The sequence below is a fragment of the Anolis sagrei genome, chromosome 1, assembly GCF_037176765.1.
Source record: "Anolis sagrei isolate rAnoSag1 chromosome 1, rAnoSag1.mat, whole genome shotgun sequence".
NCBI lineage: Eukaryota > Metazoa > Chordata > Lepidosauria > Squamata > Dactyloidae > Anolis > Anolis sagrei.
Genome location: NC_090021.1, coordinates 204,588,236 through 204,615,482, shown reverse-complemented (window position 1 = coordinate 204,615,482; position 27,247 = coordinate 204,588,236). Strand labels below are relative to the sequence as shown.

The window sequence follows — 27,247 nt, the reverse complement described above, 5'->3', positions numbered from 1 at the left end:
ATAAATGCTTGTTTTGAAAGCCATGCAACAAGCTGTGTGGAAATAAGATTATTCAGAAATTCAAGGGAAGGGAGAGTGAAGATGCTGATGAGAAACACCACCGATAAGACAGCTCAAAGATGTGATGCATTTACCTGCAACAGAAGCTTCACCCAACAAGTTCCTACATAACAACTTTCATCTTTGAAGAACTTATTCATGACACTTTTATTGTGCATACTGAAAAACTGAGTCACTGTTCTTATATTGGAAGATACTCAGCTGCATGTCTCTTTCCTCTGATCTGCGACTGAGCAAAAGAGTAAAGCACTCTGGACACAAGACTTTCTGGACAGACTCTCTAAACACAATCCCAACCACTCTACATAAGATCCTCTAAAAGGGCCTCATCAGGTGGGCAAAACTGCCCGTCATACAACACCTTCACTTCACTTGTGACCTAGAGCCCACTGGGTTCCATTCCACAACATCAATCTACTTGTGGCAAGTGGATTGACAGCATGGTAAGCTGCTGTGATAGCAACACAGGAAGGTTTCCGTGTTGCATAGGCAACACCAGGGGGAAGCTGGGTAAAGAATGCCCCCCCCCAGGACAGGGTGAGGGGCAAAGCCAGTGATGCAAGGCATTGGGTGATGGATTCCCCACACCAGATTTGCCATGATGTGTGGCAAATCCTATCCTTAATGTGATGAGGTCCATAGTATAATCTTATTTGACCTGCTCAGGTACGTATTTATGATATGTATCTGGGTTTGGGTAATGCAGCACTAAGGCACAGACTGTCAATAATGCTCACCCAATATTTCTGAGCTTCCCCACAGCTCCACCAGAGGTGGAAAAAAAACTCCCATGAGGAAGCTCAGAAATACTGAAAAGGTATCCACAAAGAAAGTCAACAAATCTTCAAAAAGAAATTCCCAATAAAACCAGAATATTACTTATTGGGAATTACGGATGGAGATATAAATCTGAACACAAATGAAGACATTTTATTTATGTACATGACAACAGCCGTTAGAATTATCTATGCAAAACAATGGAAGCAGAAAGAAACACCAGAGAAAGATCATTGGATAAAAAAGATAAATGAAATTAGAGACATGGACATGTTAACTTTTCTATTAAAAAGAAATACAGGCAATCTGGTAAAACAAACAAATTGGTCACTATTTGAAGATCATTTAGAAAGGAAATACAAGGACATGTAATTGTATTCAATTACAATTAAATAAAAAATAAAAATAAAGAAATGGATAATTATCTGTTGGGAAGAGCGAATAGACAATAAAGTGGAAAAACGAGCAGAATTAGAAGGAAGTCGCCGTGGTTTTTTCCTTTTTTCCTTTTTTAATTTTTTACACTTAATGGACTATGATTTTCCTTTTTTCATCTTATTTTTGTGTGTGGATGTTTTTTTTATTATTCTTTCTATCTTATTTTCCTACTTTTCTATCTTCTTTATTATATTCCCCCATCTTCCATGTAACTATGTACTTTTTTCAATAAAAATTGATTTTTAAAAAAATAATGCTCACCCAAAACGTTATACTATATACCTAGACAGGAGAAAGCCTGAGCAAGCCCTCAGGTTCATCTGCTCCATCTTCCTCCCACAGAGTCATGTGAACTTGGACTGTTGCTGAATTTAGTTTTGATTTAAATAAAAGATGCATATCCCTAGATTTGAACTGGGGATTATTGTTGAAAACAAATTCTGGTCCATTTCAAAACATGAGGACTATAAATTCTGGATTATTTTTCTCTATTGTTTTAATTAGCCAGAGATGATATTAAATTGCAACACTTGCCTTGAAGTTAAGAACAAGCTAGCTTTGTGCAACTCAGCAGGAGACCTGTTCTCAGCAGCATATTAAGAAAGGGGATAGGAAAGCATAAAAGCAGAAAGCTTTTCCCGAAGTCATCCAACTCATGCATGCAGCACTAAAAATTTTTTCACTGAACCAATTGTACCAACAAAAGATCTGTGTAACTAGAAGGAATGAAATTAACAGGGCAGGGTTTAGTGAAACTTCTAGATCTATCTACCAGTAGAATTGTCTCCAGGGAGCTTTTAATATCACATTCTGAGAGCAACTTAATTTAATTTGCACCTTTTACAAGTGTTTCCCACATTAGAAAGTTGCCATGCAATTTAAAAGAGATATAAGAGCAAATGGCAAGTACATAGGACCTTCTCCCTATAATCCAAAGTCAAAGTCTTAAAGATGGCTTACAATTATCAAGAAAATGATAAGGAGTTAACACAATAAAAATCCTATGGATAAAATTAGCAATATGTATAAAAGCAGCATATACCTGGAAAACTTGTTACTTCTTATTAATAGGCCTGGCAAATAGCTTAATGTCAAAAAGTCAGCCGTAGTGCCAGGTGAACATCCCAAGGAAGGAAATCCAAGTGACATATTGACCCCAGAGAGGAAGCAAGAAGCTATTGACTATACTCCCAAAGACTCAACCAATTAGTTCAAGGTGATATTTTCTTGATCAGACCCAACTAGAGGATTTATTTAACCCAGTCTTTCTCAAACTGTGCTCTGCGAAGCCCTTCGGGCTCTACAAAGCACAGTCAAGGGCTCAGGGGTGGGGTTCACCCCTCCTTCTGCTCCCCCCTGCCTAAGAAGCACGAGGCCTCCCTTATGATGCCGACAGCACGGTCTATGAGGCTTCCCAGGCGCCGCTTTGACTATGATTTTCATGCAAGGCAGAAGCAAGTTGGACTGGGTGGCCCTGTATTGCTCCTATTATTATTATTATTATTATTATTATTATTATTATTATTGCAAAGGATGGATGGCCACCTGTTGGGGTGTGTCGACTGTGATTTTCCTGCAAGTCAGGATGAATTACAACAGCTTTTGAAGCTCAAAAATAAACTTTCCTGTTCAAGCTATTTTGTGAAGCTGAAGACAAATGGAACATTTCAACTCTCTTTCTGTGTAGGTGTCTGGCAGTGTTTTGGGTATCTTCCCTTAAGGATACAGCCTTACCAGTAGCAGAATTTGGCAAAAAACTTTATATGCATACTGTTCTATTATTAAAATAATGATCTGCAACAATTATCTGCAAATAGCAGCAATGTTCACAAACTTTTAAAAAATAGTCTAAACTTCCTAAAGGGCATCAATTCACAGTACGAAGCTACTGCTAACTGTTATAGAAAGCTTTGATTGTTGCACAGCAGGGCTCAAGATGTCATTAACAGCTAATGTGGTGTTAACATTTTTGCACCAGGAAGACATTTCACAGTTAGAACTGTTGGACTCCAGTGTATTCCTTCAACCATTCTGTAGAGAAAAAAATAGCTTTCCAGAATATAAATCCTTCTTTTCTTATATATTTGGGAATGCAAAGATGAATCATAACTAGAACTCATACATAGATGACACTTTCTTTAACTCTAGTTCTCCTAGAATTAGAAAGAGGATATATTTTGAAGTTTTCCATCTGGCCTTAGATAGACTGAAAGGATATCAGATTGAATTTATTCCCTCAACTATCACAGTGGATTCCTTGATTTTGAGACTGATGTTTTTCCTCTGGCATGCTGCAAATGATAGGGCTTTCTCCTCAGATTCAGCTTTCTCTGAAATCTTCTTCCTGGTCAGTTGAAGACAGTTAAGATTGTCATAGTTGTCTCTTGTGGCATGTCCATTTCTTGAAGAACTGTTACATCTGCATCACTTTGGAGAGAAGCATTCCTAGAGAATCGTTTCCAGATCTGTTGTCTCCTGCCTTCAGTGATCTCAGCCAGTGATTGGATATTTCCTAAGTTCTGCTTTTGTCTCCATGGATCAACAGGCCACATTACTCTCAGCCGGGCTCTCTGAGCAATGATCTACAGTTCCTACATACCTGTTGGCCCATTCAGGCGTAAGTATAAGCAAACAAGAACCAACAGAATGTTAATAAATTACATGCCAGAGCTGATTTTTGAATCCTCATATAGGAACTGAGAGGTCAAAGAGTAAACCAATTAAGTCTGTAATGGTTTATTTGCTTTCAGCAGCAAGGGATTTATTGACAACTATCCAGCTATCTACACCAGACTTCTGTCACAAGTGAGTAGCCTCAAACAGAAGAAACCTTTTCACCTTTCACTTTAACAATAACTAAAATTTATATTTTAAAAAGCAATGGTTTCTAAATCTTACACATCACCGAACCATCCCTGCATTTTAGGCTGTCTACACTCTCATGTATCTACTACTGTTATCAACTTCACCATCAGCCAGCATGCTCTTCACCCCTCTTCATTATTCTACACATTGATATAAACCAACCATCCAGAGTGCTCAAAGGACTTCGCATACATTGTCAAGTGATCCTTATTACTGCATAATGTTAACAATTATATATAGTCCTCCATCCCCACCCCATACCACTTTTGTTAAGATATTTTTAAGATTCTGAAATTTCTCTCCATAAACTCTGCCACTCTGATGTTATTGCCTCCGAAAAGAGGATGAGAGAGCATATAAGTACTTGGATGGGGCAATAAAAGGAATGCTTTCTGTTCAGGGTAGCAATCAAGTTACCATTCATGCCCTCTTCCTGAACACTCCATTCCATCTCCCTTACTTGGCATTTTTGCTCACTGAGTAGGTTCAGTTCACATTGAGATACTTCTGAATTCCCTTAACAGTATTTATTTTTAATGTCTTCAAATGCCAGAGTTTCACCAATGTCCCTCTTGTGTGTGATGGTACAGCTGTGGTGACACAGAGAAGTATACATTTGCTATGATTATATATAAGATAAGCCCCTTCTAAAATGGTTTCCGATGAGCACACATCAACTTTACAGCTTCTGTCTTCAGGGCAAGATATGTGTTTTCTGCATGCTTGGCTGGCTGAATATTCAGTGCTTGGATATACAGTATTTTGAAGCAAATCAAGGTCACTTGTTATTTTCTGGGCACTGTCTTCTCCAAACTACAGTTTAATTCCTCACTACTGAACACATATTGGCTGCGCTCAGCATTATATTCTGCACACTGTTTGAATTTTCTCTATTCCCGACAGATTCTCAAGTGCCAGATTGCAATTAGATTCATTTTGAGTTTCACATCCAGTTTTATAACCACATTAAATACAACAAGAATGTCTTGGCTGAAAGTAATGCAACAATAAACAGTTTGATATCAATGTTTGAAGTTGTATGCTTTCCCGTGTCTTTTGAAGTAAATGTAGGAATTAATACTCCTTTTTCCTAGAATTACGAAGTGATATCCCAATTTTAAGTATGAGTCCCACCATTTCTGTGTCTGAAATATGAGTAAGAGCCACAAACATTAATAGATGAAGTAGGAATGTGCATTTGGTATCCTGGTTACCACAGTTCAGTGATAGCTGCAGGTGTGTTGGTACTCATGACCTCAGATTTACCTTGGACTGGAGTATGTGTTAACTACAGAGATGGTTCTCAGCCTTGGAGTGCAACACTAGCTACCAATAAGGCCCCAGGGATTTCTACTGTGGCCATTTACTAACTAGGGGTGGAAACAAAGGTGGGAAGTGACCAAGCAGTATCCAATGCAGCTGTAGTTGCAATAAGGGGAAAGAAATGAAGTAGCTCTCTCTAGATTTCCCAGAGTGCAACCACATTAACAACATGTGCAACCACATAAGCAGCAACCTAATGCAATATGACCCCCAAGAGATACATTCTAAAACCACTTGTAGATACCTGAAACCATAGGTAATAATGGAACCTATATTTAAATTATACTTGGTTCATAAAATACAATACAACACACACTGGAGGATCTAGCGATCTGGCCCAGAAACCATTCTAGGGAAAAACATTTTTGGAATGTAAGTGAAACTATGGATCCCAAATCCATGGATAAAGAGGTCATGCCGTGGATAAAGAGTTCATAACCAAAAATCAATTTCCACTCATCCACATTTTTGAATCCTCCATTTTAAATGAAAGTGTGATCATTGGTTAAGAAGGGAACAAATATCAGGCCATGCAAACAGCTAGCATTTCAGCCAATAGACTTATTGTTATGTGCATTAGGAAGAACTTCCTGACTGTGAGAGCCGTTCAGCAGTGGAACTCTCTGCCCCGGAGTGTGGTGGAGGCTCCTTCTTTGGAAGCTTTTAAGCAGAGGCTGGATGGCCATCTGTCAGGGGTGATTTGAATGCAATATTCCTGCTTCTTGGCAGGGGGTTGGACTGGATGGCCCATGAGGTCTCTTCCAACTCTTTGATTCTATGATTCTATGCGATACCCTTGCTTTCTTATACTTCTGTTCTATACTCTCATATTTTCTTGGGCTGGACAACTCTATTCTACACAGCATTCTCCCATTAGGCCATTATTCCTACGACCTCTATTTTCAGGAAGCCTAATAATAGTATCTGTTTTGAACACCATTTTGCATGATTTAAAATACTATGAACAGTGTGAAAGGAACTGACTGGTAGTTCAAAGCAATATTAAACTTGTGGATTGCCAGAGAGGTGACAGGACAGAAACACCAGTTTCTTAGACAGGATGCTACATTTATCAAGTCTAATCATCCATAATGTCCTGGTGTGTGAATTATATGGTCTTCGGGTATTGTTAAACTCTGATTCCCAGCAATCCTAATCTTGGCAATCCTGACTGATTCTGTCAAAATGTACAATCAAAGAATACAATCCACACCCTGATCCAGGTCAGATTTGACATTATTGCAAGATGCTCTCCAAAATCCCAGGCAGAGATCTATATCATTATCATTATCATTATTCCTGAGCCCAGGAATTTATGATCATTACATGAATGAAATTCGCAAGTCTTTCTAAATAAATATTTTCCTGTTGATTTTTCTACAAATTCCCATTATCTTCCAGTGACCTAAGCCTTTTATATTCTTGACATTATTGGATAACTGGGAGCTGGGAGCCCTTGGCAATCTACTGCAAATGATGCCCAGATTTACCAGCAGATCCTGATTTATCTGCTATCTACCTGTACAACACCATTGAGTAAACACTGCAATTCATTCAGACGTACGTGCCAGAGCAGAATCATTTAAAGCAGCAAGAAAAATGGGGCAGGGTATGTGTGTGTGACATGAAAAAGAAGCTTATTCCTCACCTCCCATCAAACCTGTGCTTCAGGAAGTCAAACAGGGCTTTCTGCATCATGTCTGTCACCTTGCAGGGATGCGGAAGATGGAGGAAAGAAGATTGATAACAGAAAGAAAGAAGCCCAAGGTAAGAAAAGAAGTGGAAAGTAGGGGCATTGTGAACACTCAATGCCTTTTACATTTCAACCAAGGTGCATTTATCAATTAAGATATTCTCTCTAGCTACGGAGGCGGATACAATGCATTGCAACCCACATTTCTATGTTTTCTGACTCAGTTCAACACTTTCAGACAGAAGGCCACTAAATGTCACATGCTCCACTTACCTCCTTTATACAAGAATGCTCAAAGTACTTGCCAAACTGTTTTTGCAAGACTCAGTCCCATTCCTGTCCCACTCCAGTGCCTGTTAGAAAACTTAATAGAAGCAGGAAGGATTGCACCCCCACCCCCTCCCTTAGTTTCATTCATGTTTAAACTGCAGGCTGGAGATGGGGGAAAATTATTTATTTTACACCTCACATCACTAGGCTGTATAAATCATCATTTGAAGGCGCTTGCTCTCGCTCTTTTTAAAAGATGTACTTACACTTTTCTGGGATTTTGACAAACACACAGCATCAGCTCTCACTGGAATGCTTTAGATTTCTTAATTTAGCTTTCTCAAAGCTCCATTTGCTGAATATTTTTGCACCGCCCATGAAGTTCTATACTGAGGTGCAGTGTAGAATTGAATTTAATCAAACCAGAAAAAGGTTTGTTACTTATGTGTACAAATTTTCTGGAAATGAAGCCTGTTATTGTGTCTTTGTATCATTACAGTCTACACAGGGATAACTTTTTATCTTCCCATCAGCCCTATAAAACAGGCTAAGCTACAAATCCAAAACAAGGTTTTATCCTTATTTTAGAAAATAAAATTACTGTATTTTGTTTTGAGACAATACTCCCAATATGATATTAAAGGCACAAGTATAATTTTACATATTACAATGCATAAAATCAGGGCTTTTTAAAAGTAAAAGCAAAGTTTCTTGTCACGCATTTCTTCTACAGGTCTACTGACAAATTACAGAAACAAACCTTAGCAAATGACTGAGCACATCAACTCTACACCTCTTGTGTTCAACTTTCCTGCCATTCGCACCCTGACGAACTGTCTGCTTGTGCATTCACAGCAACACACATCCATTCTTTTCTCTCATTATTCTGGATTTGCCTCATTCCCCAAACTGACTTTTAAAAAATCAAGTGAGAGGTTTTAAAAGGTGCAAAGTCTTAAAATAAACCCACAGAAACCAAGTGGTATTTAAAAGACAGATGTTAATCTCTTAACGAAAATAATTTTGCAGAGAGGATAATGAGAATGCCAGTATTCATTTGCCAACATTGCAAATCTGATACTTCTCAGCAAGATGTTTAATCCCTTTCTCTGAGTCCTCTGGTTTATTTGGAAATATCAGCTTTGTGGATAAGAAAGGTCTCTATATGATATTGCTAATAATATGGATCAAGGAAGAGATATTGGAAAAGCAGAGAGGGGATTAACAGATATGATCAGCCCTGATCCAACACCATAAAATATCATCCTGGGATAAAGGATGTGAGTTCAAGAATACATGCTGGGGGGGGGGGGGGGGTTAACTATGCTACAATTCAGCAAAAACTTTTGAAAAATATTTGGCATGGCAAGAGTTGTCACCAATAGGGGGAAAGTGTAACCTGTAAGAAAGACTCCTTTTTCCCTCTGCTTAAACCTTCCATAAATGTTTTTTTTCTTTTCTTAGAAAGACAGTAGACACTTATGGAGATGTGTGTTTTAATTCTTGACCTCCATATTTCCCTTCAGGCAGAACTAGAGGCTATGAGCAAAACGTAAGAGTGTCATTCCGTATTTCCTTTGTTAAGTGAATGCAGAAAGTGACATATACAGGGGGTAAATGAAGATAGGGTGAATTCCTTGCCTGATCACTGTGCCTTGTATACACTTTCCTGGAAGGTTCAGTGGATATTTGCCTGCCAGTAGCCTTCTGAAACCAAACACAAGCCTGGCTTTGTGGGAAGGGTGGCAATTTCAATGAACACATCTCTTCCATGCCTGCCAATGCCCTACAACAAATACTTTCCTTTCCTCTCCCTCACTGCACCCATTAGATATGCCAATGTGAATTTGGGATGACACCAGCCCCACTGGTACCATTCTAGTTACAAATACCTTCACCATTTCCTACTGTATCAGAGGCCTATAAGACATTCATATTCAATCCCCATCTTCTTTCTGTTTTTTTTCTTTCTTTCTTTCATGGTAATTTCCCTGCTTTCTTGTTGATACTGAGAACTGTGTGTATTTATATTTATTTGTGTGGAGAGAAAGGCACAGATACATTTAGTTTTCAAAGGAGCTATGCTTTGACCCACTGATGACAGTCAACTCGCATTTCAATAGTTCCTGTTTTCAGCAAACACTGCCAACATGCTTTTGGCCTTTACATGTGGATCAAAAATGATTCATTATCATTTAGCTAAATCAGTTTGCATTATACCATGTTCTGTTTAATTTAGGGGTTTTCAAGGAAAATGAGTTTATAGCACTACAAATCTGTTATGATTACTGATTCATTTGTAGGGAATCCAAAGCTTTCCCTGCTGCTCAGTTGCACATCGCTTTCATGGCTTACAATGTTGTTCAATGATACTGCTCTTTCTGCTCATGGCTTTGCCGTAAAGCTAGTAAATACTCTCCCCATTGCTCATGTTGCTTTCTGCACCCAACTAATCACCTCTGGATAATAATTAAAGGACAAATTAGGGAGAGACTATTCCCTTCTCTCTAATACATTGTCATATTATAAATGTATTCCTTTGAAAGGGAAGGAAAAATCTTTTGAAGGGATAGTGTTTCTTCTGTCCAGTGTGTATGTGCTCAACTTCTCAAAGAGTTGTCTTATTTTTTTAAAAAGGAAAGGGGAGGGAAGCTAAATCCAATTCAGTTCTGAGACCCGCTGAACCAATCGTAAATTGTTAATTCAGCACTTTCGTAATTCAGCTCCATTGATTCAGTTGGTCTATTCTGTGTAACACTAATTGTCAGATTTCAATTTAAGACTTCAATCACAACATAGCAGTTCAATCCATCAACATCCGTTAGGCATTGGATGGATGTTGGATTCTTTGCCTGTAAGTAGAAATACTCCCAAAAATGAACACATTGTCTGGTAAGTGCTTAAGGCAAATGCAAGCTGCCATAATCAAATCACAAAAGGGTTAGAATCTGCTTCAAATATTTTAGAAGAAGAGTAGAAGTCTCTTTTCTTTACTAACAGGATTGCTTACCTCATAACCTTTTAATGAGGGGCCAACCAGCACAACAGGCCGCATGGATGGTACTACATCATAGGGAGGCACATGCTCTGTCTGAAAGAGAGGACGGCATGCTCAATAAGTGCCTACTCTTGAACAGTCGCACTATTTAATTTCTAGGAAAGTAGAGAATGGAGTTGGTCTACTTACCACTTTCTGTTTCTGCTTTGCTGAAAAAATTAAAATGATTAAATATTACTTTATTTAATCATACAGTAATCACACAAGCACACACTAAATATAGTTTTTAACTCTTTTTATTGATGTGAAATATGTTTTATTGGTCTTTTATTGTGATTTTTTACATGACTGAATGTTTTATACTATTTATCTGTATTGTTTAGTTTATTGTTTTTTTTCTGACACTGAATGTTTGTCTTTTATGTTGTAAGCCGCTCTGAGTCTCCATGGGGAGATGGGGCAGGATATACATACATGTATTGTTGAAGGCTTTCATGGCCGGAATCACTGGGTTGTTGTAGGTTTTTGGGCTGTATGGCTGTATTCTTGAAGCATTATCTTCTGACGTTTAACCTGCATCTATAGCAGGCATCCTCAGAGGTTGATTGATTAATAAATATGCAATGCTTAACCTAATCACAGACAAAATAATTTGAAAACGAAATTTGTGTCTACACTGTAGAATTAATGTAGTTTGATGCCACTTTAACTGCCATGGGTCAGTACTATGGAATCAGAGGAGTTGTAATTTGGTTAGGTACAAGCACTCCATGGCAAAAAAGGTAAAATACCTTACAAAACTACAACTGCCATGATTCCATAACACTGAGGCATGGCAGTTAAAGTAGAGCCAAACTGCATTCATTCTGCAGTGTAGGTGCAGCCAGTAAAAAACAAAAATTGAACCTGAACATCTCTGAGTTCTCCTGAAGGAGAGGTGCAGTTCTAATGCTCTCAATTGATAGCATACTCAAGATCTCACCTTTTACACACAAATCACAACAAATCTCCATCCATTTAGAACAAGCATCCTCAAACAGCTTATATAATGGTCATAAATTCTGGGACTTGGAGGCCCAAACAGCTGGAGGGCTGCAGTTTGAGGGTGCCCAATATAGAACCTCAACTATGCTGCTCTCTGAATTTTCTCACAGCCAAATGGCAGCTGCTTCTCTGTGGACACATTCCGTGTGATTAGGATCAAAATGGTCCAGTGAGGTAGAATGGAGTGCACTAATCCACAGAACCAGATTTCAATAGAGAAGATCCACATAATTCACTGCCCTTCCACAAGACTGAGTCCCTTAGATATAGCCGTGATAAAATTCCATGTATTCATAGAGAAATCTGACTTCCTTATAGCACTGAAAAAACTGGTAGGTTTTCTTCCATCTATTTTCAAATATTTTAAATTTTATGGGCCTTTTATTCTGAATATAAGGAAATTATCTCTTCTTTTTTTAAAAAAAAAAAATCAAAACCAAACTGAAAAGAAATGGTTCTCAATTTGCACTAGCTACATTCAAGTGATTTGGCTATTTCCAGAGGGACAACAAATGTACTTTATCAGAATGCTATTCAGCTGTTAAAACCTCTCTGAAAAAATTGGCCGCAATTTGGAAGAATCACAAGCTTGAACCTGTTTCATAGCTAAAAACACAGCAAAAGATCTTAAATATTTGGTTTCAGCACCAGATTACATCTTTGGAGACCAGAATGTAAATCCCCACCAACCATAGAAAGCCATTGAGTGATCTTAGACAAGCCAAACTCTTTCATCCCCAGAGTGAGGTAAAGAGAAATCTCCTCTAAACACCGTGCCAAGAAATCTCTGTGATCAGGTCCCCTTAAGTCACCATAACAGTAGCAACTCTAATTTAGTCTGTATACAAAGGTTCAAGTCTAAACTTTGAAGAATTTATCATTTCAAGCCTTATGTCTAGATCACAGCTTCTTAAACTTTTCTGCTCATGACCTCTTTCAGCCCAATAATTTTTTATGTGACCTCAGATATATAGGTGTATACAGTAGGTATAAAAACACAACATTTATTGATAACAAACCAGCATTGGCAGGGCTTTCTAAACAGGATAATTTTCTGTTTTATGAAGTACAGCTGAAGTATCTTCTGCAGAGTCACTGTAAGAGTTGCACTACAGATTCGGGCAAATGTACAGTCACGTTATTAAAAACAGCAATTTGTTAAACAGCCACGTGACATTCAAAAAGCTTTTACTGTTTCCAAAGTTTTAGGGACCCCAACATTGAGCTAAGAGGGTCCTGTTTGGTGTTAGAACTCACAGTTTAAGAAGCAGTGGTCTAGATGACTATTCAGTTTTTGTTTCTCCCATGTTCATATGTTTAACATGCCTAGTTTGAAAATGAATATATTAGGAAAGCTGGGCTAAAGTGTTATGAGATACACACAAAACAACACTCTTAGCCATTTTGAGCTTCTGTCTTTTCACAAGAATTTAACACAAGTCCCACTACCCTAATTGGAACTTTATAACCAAGAGAGTGCAGTGGAGTTGTGCCCTACCTCACAATTAAAATTTCTTTAAGAATGGAAACAATTTATTTTAAGGCAGAGGACAACTTACCAGTGGAAGTAGGAGTAGCTCGAAATGTACCAGACACCATTTCTCCAAGGCTTGAAGACGAATTCCCACTTGATTTCCTATGACGTAAAGAATCCCCATGACATTTAGAGACTTGGAGGAATTAGGATCAAACCCAACATACCTTCAGCAATGTTCCAAAATTTTGATCGAACAACCACAAACATCTAAAAACTCTATCTATTCCTTAAGGGTAAAATATCAAACTTGATAAAAATGCCTAATGGACAGTAACTTGGACAGACTATGGGGGAATTCCCAAAACTATTTAGTACACTAACTATAACAGGCAAGGGCAAACTTCAGCCCTCCAGGTGTTTTGAATTAAATTCCTAGAAATCCCAGCCAGCTTACAGCTGTTAGAAATTGTGGGAGTTGATGTCCAAAACACCTGGAGGGCCAAAGTTTGTCCATGCCTGAATTATAATATAACTGCAAGACATGAAAAGACAGAGTTTCCTCTCTTCTATTCTTCAAAGTGCTTCACTATGGTTCCATAGGTGATCCAATGACAGGTAAGGTATGATTGGTAAGATAGGTCACAATTCTGTTTGCTTCTAGTTATTCAGACATGGACACTTCTCTGTACAGCCAACAAACAACTCTATTTTGTTATAACTCAAATGACTGGCTTTCTGGCTCTAGACTTTTCCAAATGTTTCTTTCCATGCCTTCACTCCAACTATGACTCTGTGTGAAAAGATTGTTCAACAGAACTTGAAGTTTTTAAAAAAAATCCATTTATTTTAAACCAGCTCCAATGCTATTGCCCAACTTATATCCATTTTAGTTCTGTAGACAAGACTGGAGATTGCCAGTGGCTTCTGATCAGTGGGCAAGTGAAGATTTTAGTATTACTTCCACCTAAGGTACTATCCAAAACCACTAAATATTTCCTTCCTACACTATTTTATTGTTGTACAACCAACCCATGCAATCCAGTAAGAAAAAATGTGGATAATTTGCTTTGACTGTGAAGTATATTCAACACATTCAAAATGCTGGAAAACCAAGACCATGTGGAAAGTCTCTGCAAATAAAGATTTTCTTTGCAAAATCACTCTCTGCATGGATACAGTGATATAAATAGTGACTACAGAGAATAAGGTTGACACACATATTATTTTCCATATGTCTACAGGGTTTGAAATCATGTGGCTTTCTTGAAGTTGCTGGACTGCAGCTCCCAGTGGTCTTTGCCATTGATATACTGACTAGGGCTTTGAAAAGTTGCAGTCAACGATGTCTAATAACTATATATATGATTCACTAATTCCTGTGTGATCACAGAATCACAGAGCTGGAAGCGGCTACAAAGGCCATCCAGGGTGGTGCTTCCTTTGATCTAGACCCTATTCTCCTATTGATATGGTATTGAAACAGTTTTTTAATTGCCTCATCACAGTGTTCACAAATGTTCTGATGGGTCAGAAAAAAACAAAAGCCACATTTTGAGAACAATGTGTTACAAGCAACTAATTTTCAAGGTGAAGGACACTAATAATTTAGAAGCCATGCCAACAACTGTTACAAACATCCAATCTTACCCGCCATGGAAACGCCCTCTCTTCTGCTCCTGTTGAATCCGAATGTTCTCCAACCTCAGTGGGCTTGGGATGAAGCCAATCTCACAGCCTTCTTTAACTAATCTTCCTATCCACCAGTCATTGTTATATTTCTGTAACACAGAGGTCATTAATTTGAATCTTTCAATCTCACTTCCTCCCATTCACTATGCATGTGCCTTCTACTGATGGCTCTTTCCACAAATACCGTTAATTCATAAAAGCCATTTATCTGTTCTCTAGATAAATCTTACAACACTTTAAATCAGAGGCAAGGAATTACTAGTGCTTAGGAATGGTGGAAGCTCTGACATCTGAAGAGCCATGGGCACCCCACTTCTACTTCAAATACACCATCCACTAATGATATCAGGAAAGGGCCAGGAGTGAATATGGAGTAGTTTTTGGGGTGCTGAATAGAAGAAATTGCTTGAAGTGTGATTGTATATCTCTAAATTTAACAGTAATCCTATAGTCCAAGAGCAAAGATTCACTGATACATTAGATTATCAAATACAGTGAGAATTTTGCATGATGCCAACTCTAAATCATAATGAAGTTCTCATCCATGTCAAGGTACTACTCTTCTGCTTGGAAGGTACTATTTCCTCTTCTCGATTCCAAGATCTTGGATGAGTTCCTTATAGCCTTGGGCATTAGTATAGAATCACTATCCTTTTCTGTTTATTTCATTCATAAGGCCCCTTTTTCATTTTTGAGTGCCTCTCCTGAAAACGGGTACCTTTCCAAATGAGCTTTTTTGTTTCAAATCTGAGAGAACAAAAAAAATTGGACCATTGGCCAACATGGGTGGACTTCCCAAGCTCCCTTCCCCTCAGTTTTAGGGCTAGAGGGGTGAAAATTGTCACACATGGAAGGTACATTTACCACTCTTACCCTACCAAGTTTTGTAATGTTTGGGTCATCCCCTGAAATTTAGCATTTTTTCTTTCTATAAATAAAATCTCCTTAAAAACATTCCCTCTTTCCGTCCGCTGGCCCCACCCTCTCACTTCTTCGCTCACTTCTTCTTTAACTGGTGGTAATGGGGAGAGGGGGGAGAGAATTCCTCTTCCCATCATTTTTGGCAATGGTATGGTTTGTCAAGGATCTTGGGTCCTTGATTGCTTCTATTGCTGCTGCACTCCTTTGTCTCTCATGCATGGAAGGTGCCTCAAACCCCTCTCCTCTTCCTCTTTCGCACCTCTTACCCTCTCCTCCTCCCTTCTCTTCGGCTCTTGGAGCTGCCACTGGCACCTTGGGGCATTGCTGCTGATGCCTGGCTTACAGTAATAAGCACAAAGGAGGATGGTGTAGGCTGGAGGAGGCACCTTCCTTGCATGAGAGACAAAAGCAGCACTACAGCAATAGCAACGAATGACCCAAGGCGGCAGCTTCAAGAGCTAAGGAGGAGGGAGGAGGAGCCATGCACTCTCCAAGGCATTTTAAGGAGATAAGAAAGACTGATGGCCTCCTGGAAGAGGAGAGTAAATGAGGGTTTAATTTTTGTTTGCTGGGGGATTAATAGAAAGGATGAAAATGTGCTCACGAAAAGCAGGCAAGGAAATGGTACCCGCTCCTTTCTTTCATTTTGAGCTAATTTTCGTTCTGAGGGAGGGGGAGTGTTCTCGTTTCATGCTCCGGCCCAAAAGAGAGGAACGAAAGAATGAATGAAACAAGAGAAACAAGTACCGCACACACCTCTAGTTCCTTATATACATTCATTGAAGGCAAGTAAGAAAGTACACACACACACACATATATATTTAACAATTAGTCTACTGTAGTATTGCAACATCACATTCTAGGTACCTGGGCCTTCTTCTCCCCAAGAACAAAATCAGAATAGAACTGCTTTTTTGGCTTCCAGCAAAGAACAGATCTGTGCAATAACCTTGTTTCAGTTACAAAACCAAGCCCACTTCCTGTTCTGATTTTTTTAAGTATGCGAAATTTCAGATGAACACTTGGTGCTTTGTAATACATATAAACAAATTGCACCAAAAGCAATCCCACAGTAGAGAACCCATGGGAAATACTGGCACAAAAGAGAATATGTTGTCTCCAGAACCCGTATGCATACAATGTGAGAGTGAGGAAAGCAGAATTCCCCTATACTTGCCCCAGATTATTCAAATGCAAGTACATGGCCAAAGTAAACATTAACAGTTCTTTATTTCTCAATTGTTGTACATAAGCTCTACTTTGCCTCTGTAGTAACCCCTTTTCTATATTTGCATGAGAAGGGCAGCTTTTCTTCTTCTGATACTTTCTCTGACAAAGGAAATCAGAACCATCACACTACAAAAGGCAGAAAGCTACCAACATCAACGTTTTTTTTTTAAAAAAAGAAACCCAAGAATCATTTGAAACATCCAGTAGCAATGCTTGGAAAATCGCCCATGTTGGCAGGGAGCTACTAGCTGTGATCGTCCCAAGAAAGGAATTGTTCCAAGCTCCGTGCAACACCTAGGACTTGACTGGAGCTGCCATAAGGAATAAAATCCATTAATAGATAGAGTGGGTGTTTATGACAGTGTTTAATGACATCTGTCAATTTGATTACTACATAGCTTTTTTTTTTTAAGGTAAAATACCTATTGTCTTTCAAAGTTGATTTACAAAGCTCCTGCAAGGTTGCAGTGTTCCCTCGCTACTTTTCACTGACTCGCTGTTTTGTGGGTTTTTCCCTCCTCAGTCCTCCCTCCAGCCTTGAAGGCTCTTTCCTTCCTTTCCTTTGCTCTCTTGCTCTTCAGCCAGCAAACGGAAAGGCAAGGAGGGCCTTCCTTCCTTCCTTCCTTCCTTCCTTCCTTCCTTCCTTCCTTCCTTCCTTCCCTGACAGCCACTGCAATGAAAGGGAGGCGCGTGGGGGGAGCCGTGGGGAGGGGAGAAAGTAGGAGGAAGAGGAGGAGAAGAAGGCATAGAAGGCATGTGAGAGCAGGGAAGGAAGACGGGAAGAGGAAGAGAGGGAGGAGGGGGAGCCAGACACGCAAGGAGGAGCCAGCGACGGGTATGGTGTGCAAGGGGAGGGGGAAAGAGGAGAGGAAAGAGAAGGCAAAGGGATTGACTGAGAGAGGGAGGAAGGGGGAGAGAGGAGAGAGGGGAGCATCCCTACTTCGTGGATTTTCACTTATCGCGGGTGGCCGTGTAACTTAACACCCGTGATAAGTGAGGGAACACTGCACTCATATTACAAAGCATCTTCCATATGTTCTTCCAGGCCTATCCAAATCTTTAGCTTAACTGGACAAAGAACATGTGGCTTCTCCTGGTAGCCTGAAATGCTTCTGCACTGCCAATAAAAATGCATAATACATGTTGTCCAATAAATGAAAAATGAGACAGCTGGAATCTGGAGTCATCCATTCTTGCTGACATTTCAGCTCCTTGACAAAATGACCTTGCCTGAGGCTCAAGCTAGATGTGAAATGCAGCTCATCCACCAAGGTTTCTTTTATTATCTATATCTTTTAAGATCTATTTCTTAATTAGATCTTAAAAGATATAGATAATAAATGAATCTTAGGTACAGGCAAAGAGAGGTGGCTTGACCATTTTCCCATCTATACCCAGCTGCTATTACACATAAGGGGACTCCTCATGTACTCCACATGTCCAATACAGGTTTCCCAAGCTTTGAGAAAGAATTCCAAGTCCATCTCTTCCCAAGTCTTACACATTTTATTTGTCTTACATATTACATTTATTTGGTTAGGAACAAATCCATGGGTATCAAGCTGCTGTAGCACAGCTGATATTCTATTAAAAACAACCATTCATATAAAGCAAGGGTGGGTAACTTGTGGCCCTCTGAATGCGGCTATCTAAACAGCAGATCCCACCAATCCTATCTAGCACAGTTAATAGTAGGAAATGATGGGAGCTGTAGTCCAACATCATAAGGGCCACAATCCACTCACCCCAATATAATATCTGCAATACAGACCATTGAGAGAACACATAAGAGCAGTTCTGATGCCATTGGAAGCTCGGGGGAGGAGCAAGTACCACCTTTTTTTGTAACTAGGAGTGAGAATGCCTACCAAGAATTAGAAAAAGTTGCATTTTCTGGATTGCAAGTTTCTGATGTCTCTTCTATAGATCAGCAGAACTGCTGGAAGTTTAGTCAAAAACAACATTCCACCTTAGAGACTGGTCATGGGGATGATGAGGGCATGGTTTGCCTGTCTGGACTCTACGGATTCCTTTACCATATCCAGACATGCATCGAGATGCCATCCAACTAAGTCATTTTCATCATGTTGCAATGTCTCCTGCTATTCAATCTATTTCAGCCATGATAGCCATACACCCCAAGAGTGCCCTACTGTACCACAGTTGAAGGCAGGGATGGGCAATCAGTAGCCTTTCCAATGTAATTTAATGATAATCCCTTCAGCCTTATCTGACATAACTAAAGTGGAGGGATGAGAAGAGCTCCAATCCAACTACATTCCTGGTTTTTGGTTTAGACTTTTAAGACACTCTTTTAACAAATATGACTGGGTTTCTAATCCAGTGCTATGCTCCATACAACACTGGCCCCTTTGAAGCTTCCATTTTGTAATGTGTACAGCTCAAAGTTAGCTGTTCAGGATCAAGCTATCAAAAGATAAGAAGAATAATTACATTATGTAGTTACCTCTTTAATGTGTAGAAAATCCTTAGCATCAAAAGAGATAGCGGTGCTAGGCACAGGAACATCTTCATCCAGCGCTCCGCAGTAGCTGACATTAGTCTTCACAGCAAATGCTACAGGTTTTGACTGGGAACAGAAATATGCTGTTGTTACTAGGTAGGATCTGCAACAGGCAGAAACCAATCATGTCAACAAGGGGAAAGGAGACACATTAATCACAAGGTATACGTAACAGTGTCAGATGATAGTTCCCATAATTTTGGATAACAAAGTTTTAATCTAAACTTTAAAGGAGTTTTTCAAGGTGCTGAACCTGTTTTGCTCCTTGAATATTAGAACTCAAATGCAAGACACTCCACTTAGGCAGAAAAAATGAAATGCAAAGATACAGAATGGGGGACTCCTGGCTCAACAGCAGTACTTGTGAAAAGGATCTTGGAGTCCTTGTGGACAACAAGTTAAACATGAGCCAACAATGTGATGCTGTAGCTTAAAAAAGCCAATGGGATTTTGGCCTGCATCAATAGGAGTATAGTGTCTAGATCCAGGGAAGTCATGCCACCCCTCTATTCTGCCTTGGTTAGACCACATCTGGAATAGTGTGTCCAAATCTGGGTACCACAACTGAAGAAAGATATCGACAAGCTGGAATGTGAACAGAGGAGGGCAACTAAAATGATCAAAGGTCTGGAGAGCAAGACCTACGAGGAGCAGCTTAAAGAGCTGGGCATGTTTAGCCTGAAGAAGAGAAGGCTGAGAGGAGACATGATAGCCATGTATAAATATGTAAGAGGAAGTCATAGGGAGGAAGAAGTAAGCTTGTTTTCTGTTGCCCTGGAGACTAGGACGCAGTACAATGGCTTCAAACTACAGGAAAGGAGATTCCATCTGAACATTAGGAAGAACTTTCTGACTGTGAGAGCTGTTCAGCAGTGGAACTCTCTGCCCCAATGTGTGGTGGAGGCTCCTTCTTTGGAGGCTTTTAAACAGAAGTTGGGTGGCCATCTGTCGAGAGTGCTTTGAATATGATTGTCCTGCTTCTTGGCAGGGGGTTGGACTGGATGGCCCACGAGTCCAACTTTATGATTCTATGATTCTAGCCAAATTTCTAGTTCAATTTTTATAAATATACTGCAACCCCTGGAAACTATTAATCCTACTTCCACCCCATTCTGACCACCTTCACCACTATTACCGTCTCTGACTGGAAAGACAGTGTGCTTTCTGACATTTCAAAACTGTTTTGTCTTTTCCTAACACATTTTTTTTACGATAACAAAAAATAAGATGGAAGAAGTGATAGGAAAGTGTTGGGAAACCAAAGACAGATTAAACATGCTACATAGGAGCTGGACTCTGTCCTGCAATCCCGAAGTTCTGTATTTAAGGAAGAAGTAGGCACTGGGATGGAGGTCAAGGGCCAATTTCCCACACTAGGCTCACCCTCTGTTGAGGGTCATCTAATACATACACACAAGCTCAAATACTCCCATTTGCCCCTGCAGTCCCTTCCAAAATGGTCATGTGGCGCCACGTCACTTCTTGTGTCCATTTTGAGAGTAAGTGCAGATGAAATCATAGTTATTTTGGGTTGTATGGGTTTCTGCTATTAATGAACTGCCATGTTTTGTGGTGTATACATGGTTTGAGCGCAAAACGTGCCATAAAATTGTAACTTTTTTTAAAATTTGGGGATATGATTGGGGAGCTTTGGGAAGGCTTCAGGGAGTCCAAAAGTGGGGAACCATGGTCCATAAATTATAGACCGTAATGCAAACACCCATGGTTTACAATATGAGTGAATGCAGAATGAGAACCTCATCCAAAAAAAGACCCAAAAGGTGGTAGGGGGGAGGGGGAGAGATACCTTTGCTCTTTCAAGCTGGATAGCCGCTTGCTGTTCTCTTTCCTGGCGGATTGCTTCCCTGTCCTCCTCCAGAGAGACATCAGAATCTGATGGTCTGCTTGTGTACGAATCTGCTGATCCCTAGAAAGAAAAGACTTCATTAACAGAAATGATGGATGGAGTACAGAAAGACGCTAAATATGCAGGTTGGTGGAAAACAAACCCCAAGGTCATGGATGTATTTTTAACCAAGTTTTATTTATTTTTCCGATCAACAAGTCCCTTTGCAGAAGTTGTTTTGGGGCTGTCTTTCTTCTCTGTTTAAGGAAAAGAACCCAAACATTGAAGGTTGTATTTCTGACAGATCTTTTTATTGTATTGCCCTTTTGTATATATGCTTTGCAAAGCTAGCAGGATCAGACACTGAGCAGCAACCTATTACAAGACTGAAATCATGTTAAATACTAAAGAGTATGGACCATCACTCTGTTGAAAGGCTACATAGCTGCAAATTCAATAGGAGCAAAAGACTTTTCAATAAAATTCTTCTCTGAGTAAATTGTGTTATTACTATATTTGCAGATAAAGCATTCAGAGAATTAATTATGTGCATATTACTGTATTTGCTGCCATCTCCACTGTTGTCCAACTTTTATTTTAAAAAAGTTCCCTGTAGGAATTTGTACATACAATTGTGCTCCTCCAGCACAACTCTATAGTCAGCTTCTGGCAGAAATAACAACAACAACAACAACAACAACAACAACAACAACAACAACAACAACAACTAGCTGTACCCGCCATGCATTGCTGTGGCCGACCTTCCCTCCCTCTTTCTCTCCTTCTTTCTTTCTTTCTCTCCTTCCTTCTTTTTTTCTTTTCTTCTCTCCTTCCTTCTCTTCCTCTTCCTCTTCCTCTTCTCTCACTCCCTCACAGTATAAGACAGAATGTGTTTTCTTTCCAGAAAGGAAGATGGTTTGGGAAGAGTTTCATAGTGTGGTGTGACGGTGAAATACTGAGAACTCCAGGTTGTCTATTGGTCACCCTTATACAAAAATAAAATCATTCCTATCTGTCAGGATGATGCCATCGCTCCAGAACTGGCTATTTTTAGAGGGAAGTGGAATGGCACCCTCTTTGTTTTGCTACTGCATGATCGAAGAGAAGAGTATCTTGGTGTCATAAAATCAAGCTCCTGTCAAGGGTTTCCCTTGGGCAGAGAAGATTTGCACAGAAGCATCAGAGCTCTACAATAGTGAATATTGGTCCAAATGGGTTCCCGAGATAACAGCTGATTAATTAATGTCTGCAAAACACTTTGAAGATATAAAGGCCTATAAAAATGCCAAATATTATTGCTACTATTTTCCCGGCTACCTACACTCAATGACAGCCAAAAGAAAAATTACAACCTGGAGACAATAAATCAAAGGGCATAATAAACATGTATAATATATAGTGCAAGGGCACTGGCTTTGTTCCTAGCTGTTGCTACACTATATACGCAGGAATGCATCAGATATGGGGAAGGGGCAAGGACAATTCCTCATATCCCTCTAGGCCCCCCTGTCCTATCTTGGTTCAAGATTCACAACATATTTAAGAAGAGAGTGTATAAATGCACATCTAACCATGGGTCAAGTGATTTTGTCTTTTATATTTCAGCCTTTTCCTGGGGGAAAGGGAGCTTTTTAGACAATAGAAAGGCAGCATCTCAATGCGTGTCCTTAATCTCACAGACATTACCAAATTGCTGCAGGCACTTCAGCTGCTCTTTCTCTTTCCAGGAACAGGCAGGCCTCTCCAATCATAGTGCATTAAAAAAAGCCTGCTGTCGGCTAGAAGGTAAATCCAAGGCATATTTAAGACACACACAGTTCAGGGAGTTAAAGCTGCTTTCTGAAAGTACATCTTATTCCTCTGTATGATCCTTAGGACAGCCAGAGTGGTTTGAACACTGGACTATGAATCTGGAGACCAGTTGTCAAATCCCCTAAAGCCAGGGAAATCTCCAAGCTGAAACCCACTCTTTCAGCTGCAGAGGCAGGCAAAGGCAACTCCCTACTGAACAAATCTTGCCAAGAAAATCCCATGGAACATTCAACTATAATTTAGAAACAATTTGGAGACATGCATCACCACCACTAACAATGATCCTTAGGATTCCAAAAACAAAGAGGGAGCTCCTTCTTGAAAAGCTAAGGCCAAAGCCAATGCCATCGTACAAAGGTTGTATTAATTAAGGCAGCATATTGGTCCACATTTTTCAAGACATGCTCAACATTGATTTGTGGCACTTGCTCTATGGCATACTCTGCTTTTCTGATCACAGCTTTTGTGCAGACAATTTTATTTTGTGTGTGTCAGGAGTGACTTGAGAACCTGTAAGTTGCTTCTGGTGTGAGATAATTGGCCAACTGCAAGGATCTTGCCCAGGGACGCCCAGATGTTTGATGTTTTACTATTCTTGTAGGAGGCTTCTCTCATGTCCCCACATAGGGAGCTGGAGCTGACAGATGGAGCTTTCCCCAGATTCGAACCGCTGACCTATCAGTCAGCAGTCCTGCCAGCACAAGGGTGTAACCCATTGCATCACTAGGGGCTCCTTGTGCAGCCAATGTCTACATGTCACTATTCGGAGCCACAGCCTGATCAGATTCTTGCAGGAAGGGGAGAGGGAACTGGGCCACTTTTAAAGACAACCATTTCTGTGTGCATTCATTCTTCCAGTCCACTGCCATCACAGGCATTCATTTTATCCAACAGACATTTCACACCTCAGTCTATAATATTGCCAACTTTCAAAATACAGTCTGGTTTTTCTCTTTCTCTGCTTCATCTCACCATCTGGGGAGAACACGTTTGAAAGTGTGCTGAATGCTGTGCCCAGGCCATGTAGGGATAAGGCAATAACACTAAACGCTCATTACTGCAATGCACGAATTGGAAGGCACACACTCTCTTATTCTGACACACACACAACATTTGTCATTGTGCCCTGGGTTGCAGCAGGCCTGCCACTAAAACACTCTGCATTCATAAATATGGATTTAATAAAACAAAGGTATTCATTCTTTTTTTTTTTCCAATAATTTTTATTAAACATTTTATAAATCAACACAGGGAAAGAGGGGGAACAATAACAAGAGGATAGGAAAGAAGGAAGGGTAGCACAAAAACACAACAGAAAAAAAGAAAACACCTAAACTAATCTAAAATGACTTCCACTCCAACCTCAGGATCTTCTCACTCTACTTCTCCAACCTACTTATCTATTCTTATCCTCTAATACTTTTATCTTTAAGTTTCTTTTCGTAGTCATAGAAAAGGGTCCAGTCTGTTCTCTTTAGCGATTTTCCAGTATTTCTTCTCATCAAAAAAGTTAATTCGTCCATGTCTCTTATTTCTTTAACTTTCTCCAACCATTCTTCGATGGTCGGTGTTTGATCATTCTTCCAGTATTTGGCAAAAACAATCCTTGCCGCTGTAATGTAGTATGTAAATAATTTGTCTTCATTCTCATCCAGTTTGAAATCCAAATCTGTAAATCCCAATAAGTAATATTCAGGTTTCTTTTTGAACCTCTTCTTCAACATCTTTTGTGTTTCTTCATGGATAGAAGCCCAGAACTTAGTTGTATCCTTACAGGTCCACCACATATGGTAGAATGTACCTGTTTGTTCCCCACATTTCCAACATTTATCTGAGACATTTTGATACATATGGCTAAGTTTATTCGGTGTCAAATACCATCTATAAAACATTTTATACCAATTTTCTTTCAGGTCCATGGCATACGTATATTTCAACTTTTTGTTCCATATTTGCTCCCATTCTCTAAACTGAATGGGTCGTCTTAAGTTTTCGGCCCACTTAATCATACATGTTTTCACCTGTTCAGTTTCCGTTTGCCATTGGACCAATTTATTATAGAGTATTGTCACTATTTTCTTTTGTATTTTTAATACTTTATCCCATGTGTTTTCTTCCCAGTCAAAACCAATTTTTTGATCTTGTTTGAAATATTCTTTAATTTGTAAGTAATGTAACCAAGTTATATTGCCATAAGAGTTCTTGAGTTGTTCAAAAGATTTAATCTCCATTTTCCCTTTTACCAGGATGTCCTTATATCTTGGCCAAACCCTCCATCCTAACAATCTTCTTTGATGTGCCTCCATTGCTGAGACCCATAGTGGTGTGTTTTTATAAAAGAGGGCTTTGTACCTCAGCCATGTCCTCAGTAGGGAGGCTCGCACAAAATGATTACCGAAGTTTTTTTCTTTTAGTTCTCTGTTATACCAAACATATGCGTGCCATCCTACTCTCAGGTCATGACCTTCTAAATTTAAACATTTTTCTTTGTCTAACGTCATCCAGTCTCTTATCCATGACAGAGCACATGCCTCATGATAAGTCTTCAAATCAGGAAATCCTAACCCTCCTCTAGATTTTTTATCTATCAGGTTTATATAGTTTATTCTTGGCCTTTTTCCTTTCCAGACAAATTTCAATAAGTCCTTCTTCCATTTTTTGAATAGGGTTTGATTTCTTATTATCGGAATATTTTGAAATAGAAATATAAGTTTTGGTAAAACATTCATCTTTATTAAAGATATCCGGCCAAGAAGTGATAGGTTTAAAGAATTCCATTTTTGTACATCTTTTTGAATTTTCTTCCAAACTATTTCGTAATTATTCTTCAGAAGTTGACCATTTCTCGCTGTAATCCAGACTCCGAGGTATCTAATTTTCTTAACACTCTCTATCCCCACTTGTTGTTGTATCTTTACTTGTTTCTCCTTTTCCACATTCTTAAATAAGAGTTTTGTTTTCTTCATATTCATTTTAAAACCTGCCACTTTTCCAAATTGTTCTATTTTGGTTATCCAATTTTGTAAATTTTTCTCCGGGTCCTCAATTGTTCCTAATAAATCATCCGCAAACGCTCGTATCTTATATTCAAATTTTCCAATTTTCGCTCCTTTTATCTTTTCATCTTCTCTGATTTTCTTCATTAGGATCTCCACTGCCATTATGAAAATCAATGGGGATAGTGGGCACCCTTGCCTGGTACCCTTTGCTATTTCAAATTCTTGTGTCATTTGGCCATTTATTTTCACTTTGGCTTTTTGGAATTCGTAGATCGCATTAATTGCATTATTAAATTTTTCCCCCATGTCCAATTCTTGTATTAATATTTTGAAGAAATCCCAATTCAAATTATCAAAAGCTTTCTCTGCATCTATTGATAGAATGGCGAATTCTTTTTGATGGTTCATCTCATAATATTCCAAAAGATCTAGGACGCTGCGTATGTTTTCTTTCATGTGTCTATTTGGCAGAAAACCTGTTTGCTCTTCTCCAATCCATTTGTTTAAAAATAATTTTAATCTTGTGGCCATGATGTTTGCAAATATTTTATAATCCGTGTTTAGGAGAGAAATTGGCCTATAATTTTTAATATCCGTTTCCGGGGAGCCTTCTTTGTGTATCACTGTGATCTCCGCTTCCTTCCAAGAATCTGGTACCTTCTGATATTTCATCGCTTCATTTGCAATAACTTTAAGTGTCGGTAGTAGCTGTTGTTTAAAGGATTTATAAAATCCCGCCGTAAACCCGTCAGGTCCAGGGGCCTTATCTGCATCCATTTTATTGATTGCTTTTTCAATTTCTTCCTCAGATATCTCTTTATTCAGTGCTTCTCTATCTTCATCCGTTATTTTATCTAGCTTCATTTGGCCTATGTACTCCATAATGTCTTCTTTCATTATATTGTCCTTTGTATATAATTGAGTATAAAATCTCCTGAACTCCTCTATGATTTCTTTATCCGTCCTCAAATCCTTATCTGCAGTTGTTATTTTAGATATATAATTTATTTGTCTTTTTTTCCGGATTTGATTTGCTAACCATTTACCGGGTTTATTCGCATTTTCAAAAGTCTGTTGTTTTAAAAATTTCATTTGTCTTGACTGGAGTTCTAACTCCATATGGTTTTTCTCTTGTTTTAGTGCCAACAGTTGTCTCTCTATTTTCTTCGATGGTTTTCGTTTTAATTCCATTTCCTTGGCTGCTATTTCTGCTGCCAATTCAGTTATTCTTTTATTCCTTTCTCTATTCTTCCTTGATCCTTGTTGTATAAAATGTCCTCT

The 27,247-nt window shown here is 39.1% G+C and overlaps 1 protein-coding gene across 3 annotated transcripts in view; it reads right to left on the bottom strand.

Moving 5' to 3' along the window:
* CACNB4 (calcium voltage-gated channel auxiliary subunit beta 4) overlaps positions 1-27,247 on the bottom strand; it is a 198,185-nt gene that overhangs the window by 32,664 nt on the left and 138,274 nt on the right. For all 3 annotated transcript variants that reach the window (XR_009631570.2, XM_060776651.2, XM_060776661.2), the window contains 7 exons: positions 21,117-21,236; positions 19,253-19,375; positions 14,593-14,723; positions 13,028-13,104; positions 10,614-10,633; positions 10,437-10,517; positions 7,112-7,170 (listed from right to left, as the gene is read on the bottom strand). Coding sequence is in view for 2 of the 3 variants with exons in the window: in XM_060776651.2 (XP_060632634.1) it covers positions 7,112-7,170; positions 10,437-10,517; positions 10,614-10,633; positions 13,028-13,104; positions 14,593-14,723; positions 19,253-19,375; positions 21,117-21,236 (611 nt within the window). In the remaining variant the exon portion in view is untranslated. The remainder of the gene's footprint in view (positions 1-7,111; positions 7,171-10,436; positions 10,518-10,613; positions 10,634-13,027; positions 13,105-14,592; positions 14,724-19,252; positions 19,376-21,116; positions 21,237-27,247) is intronic.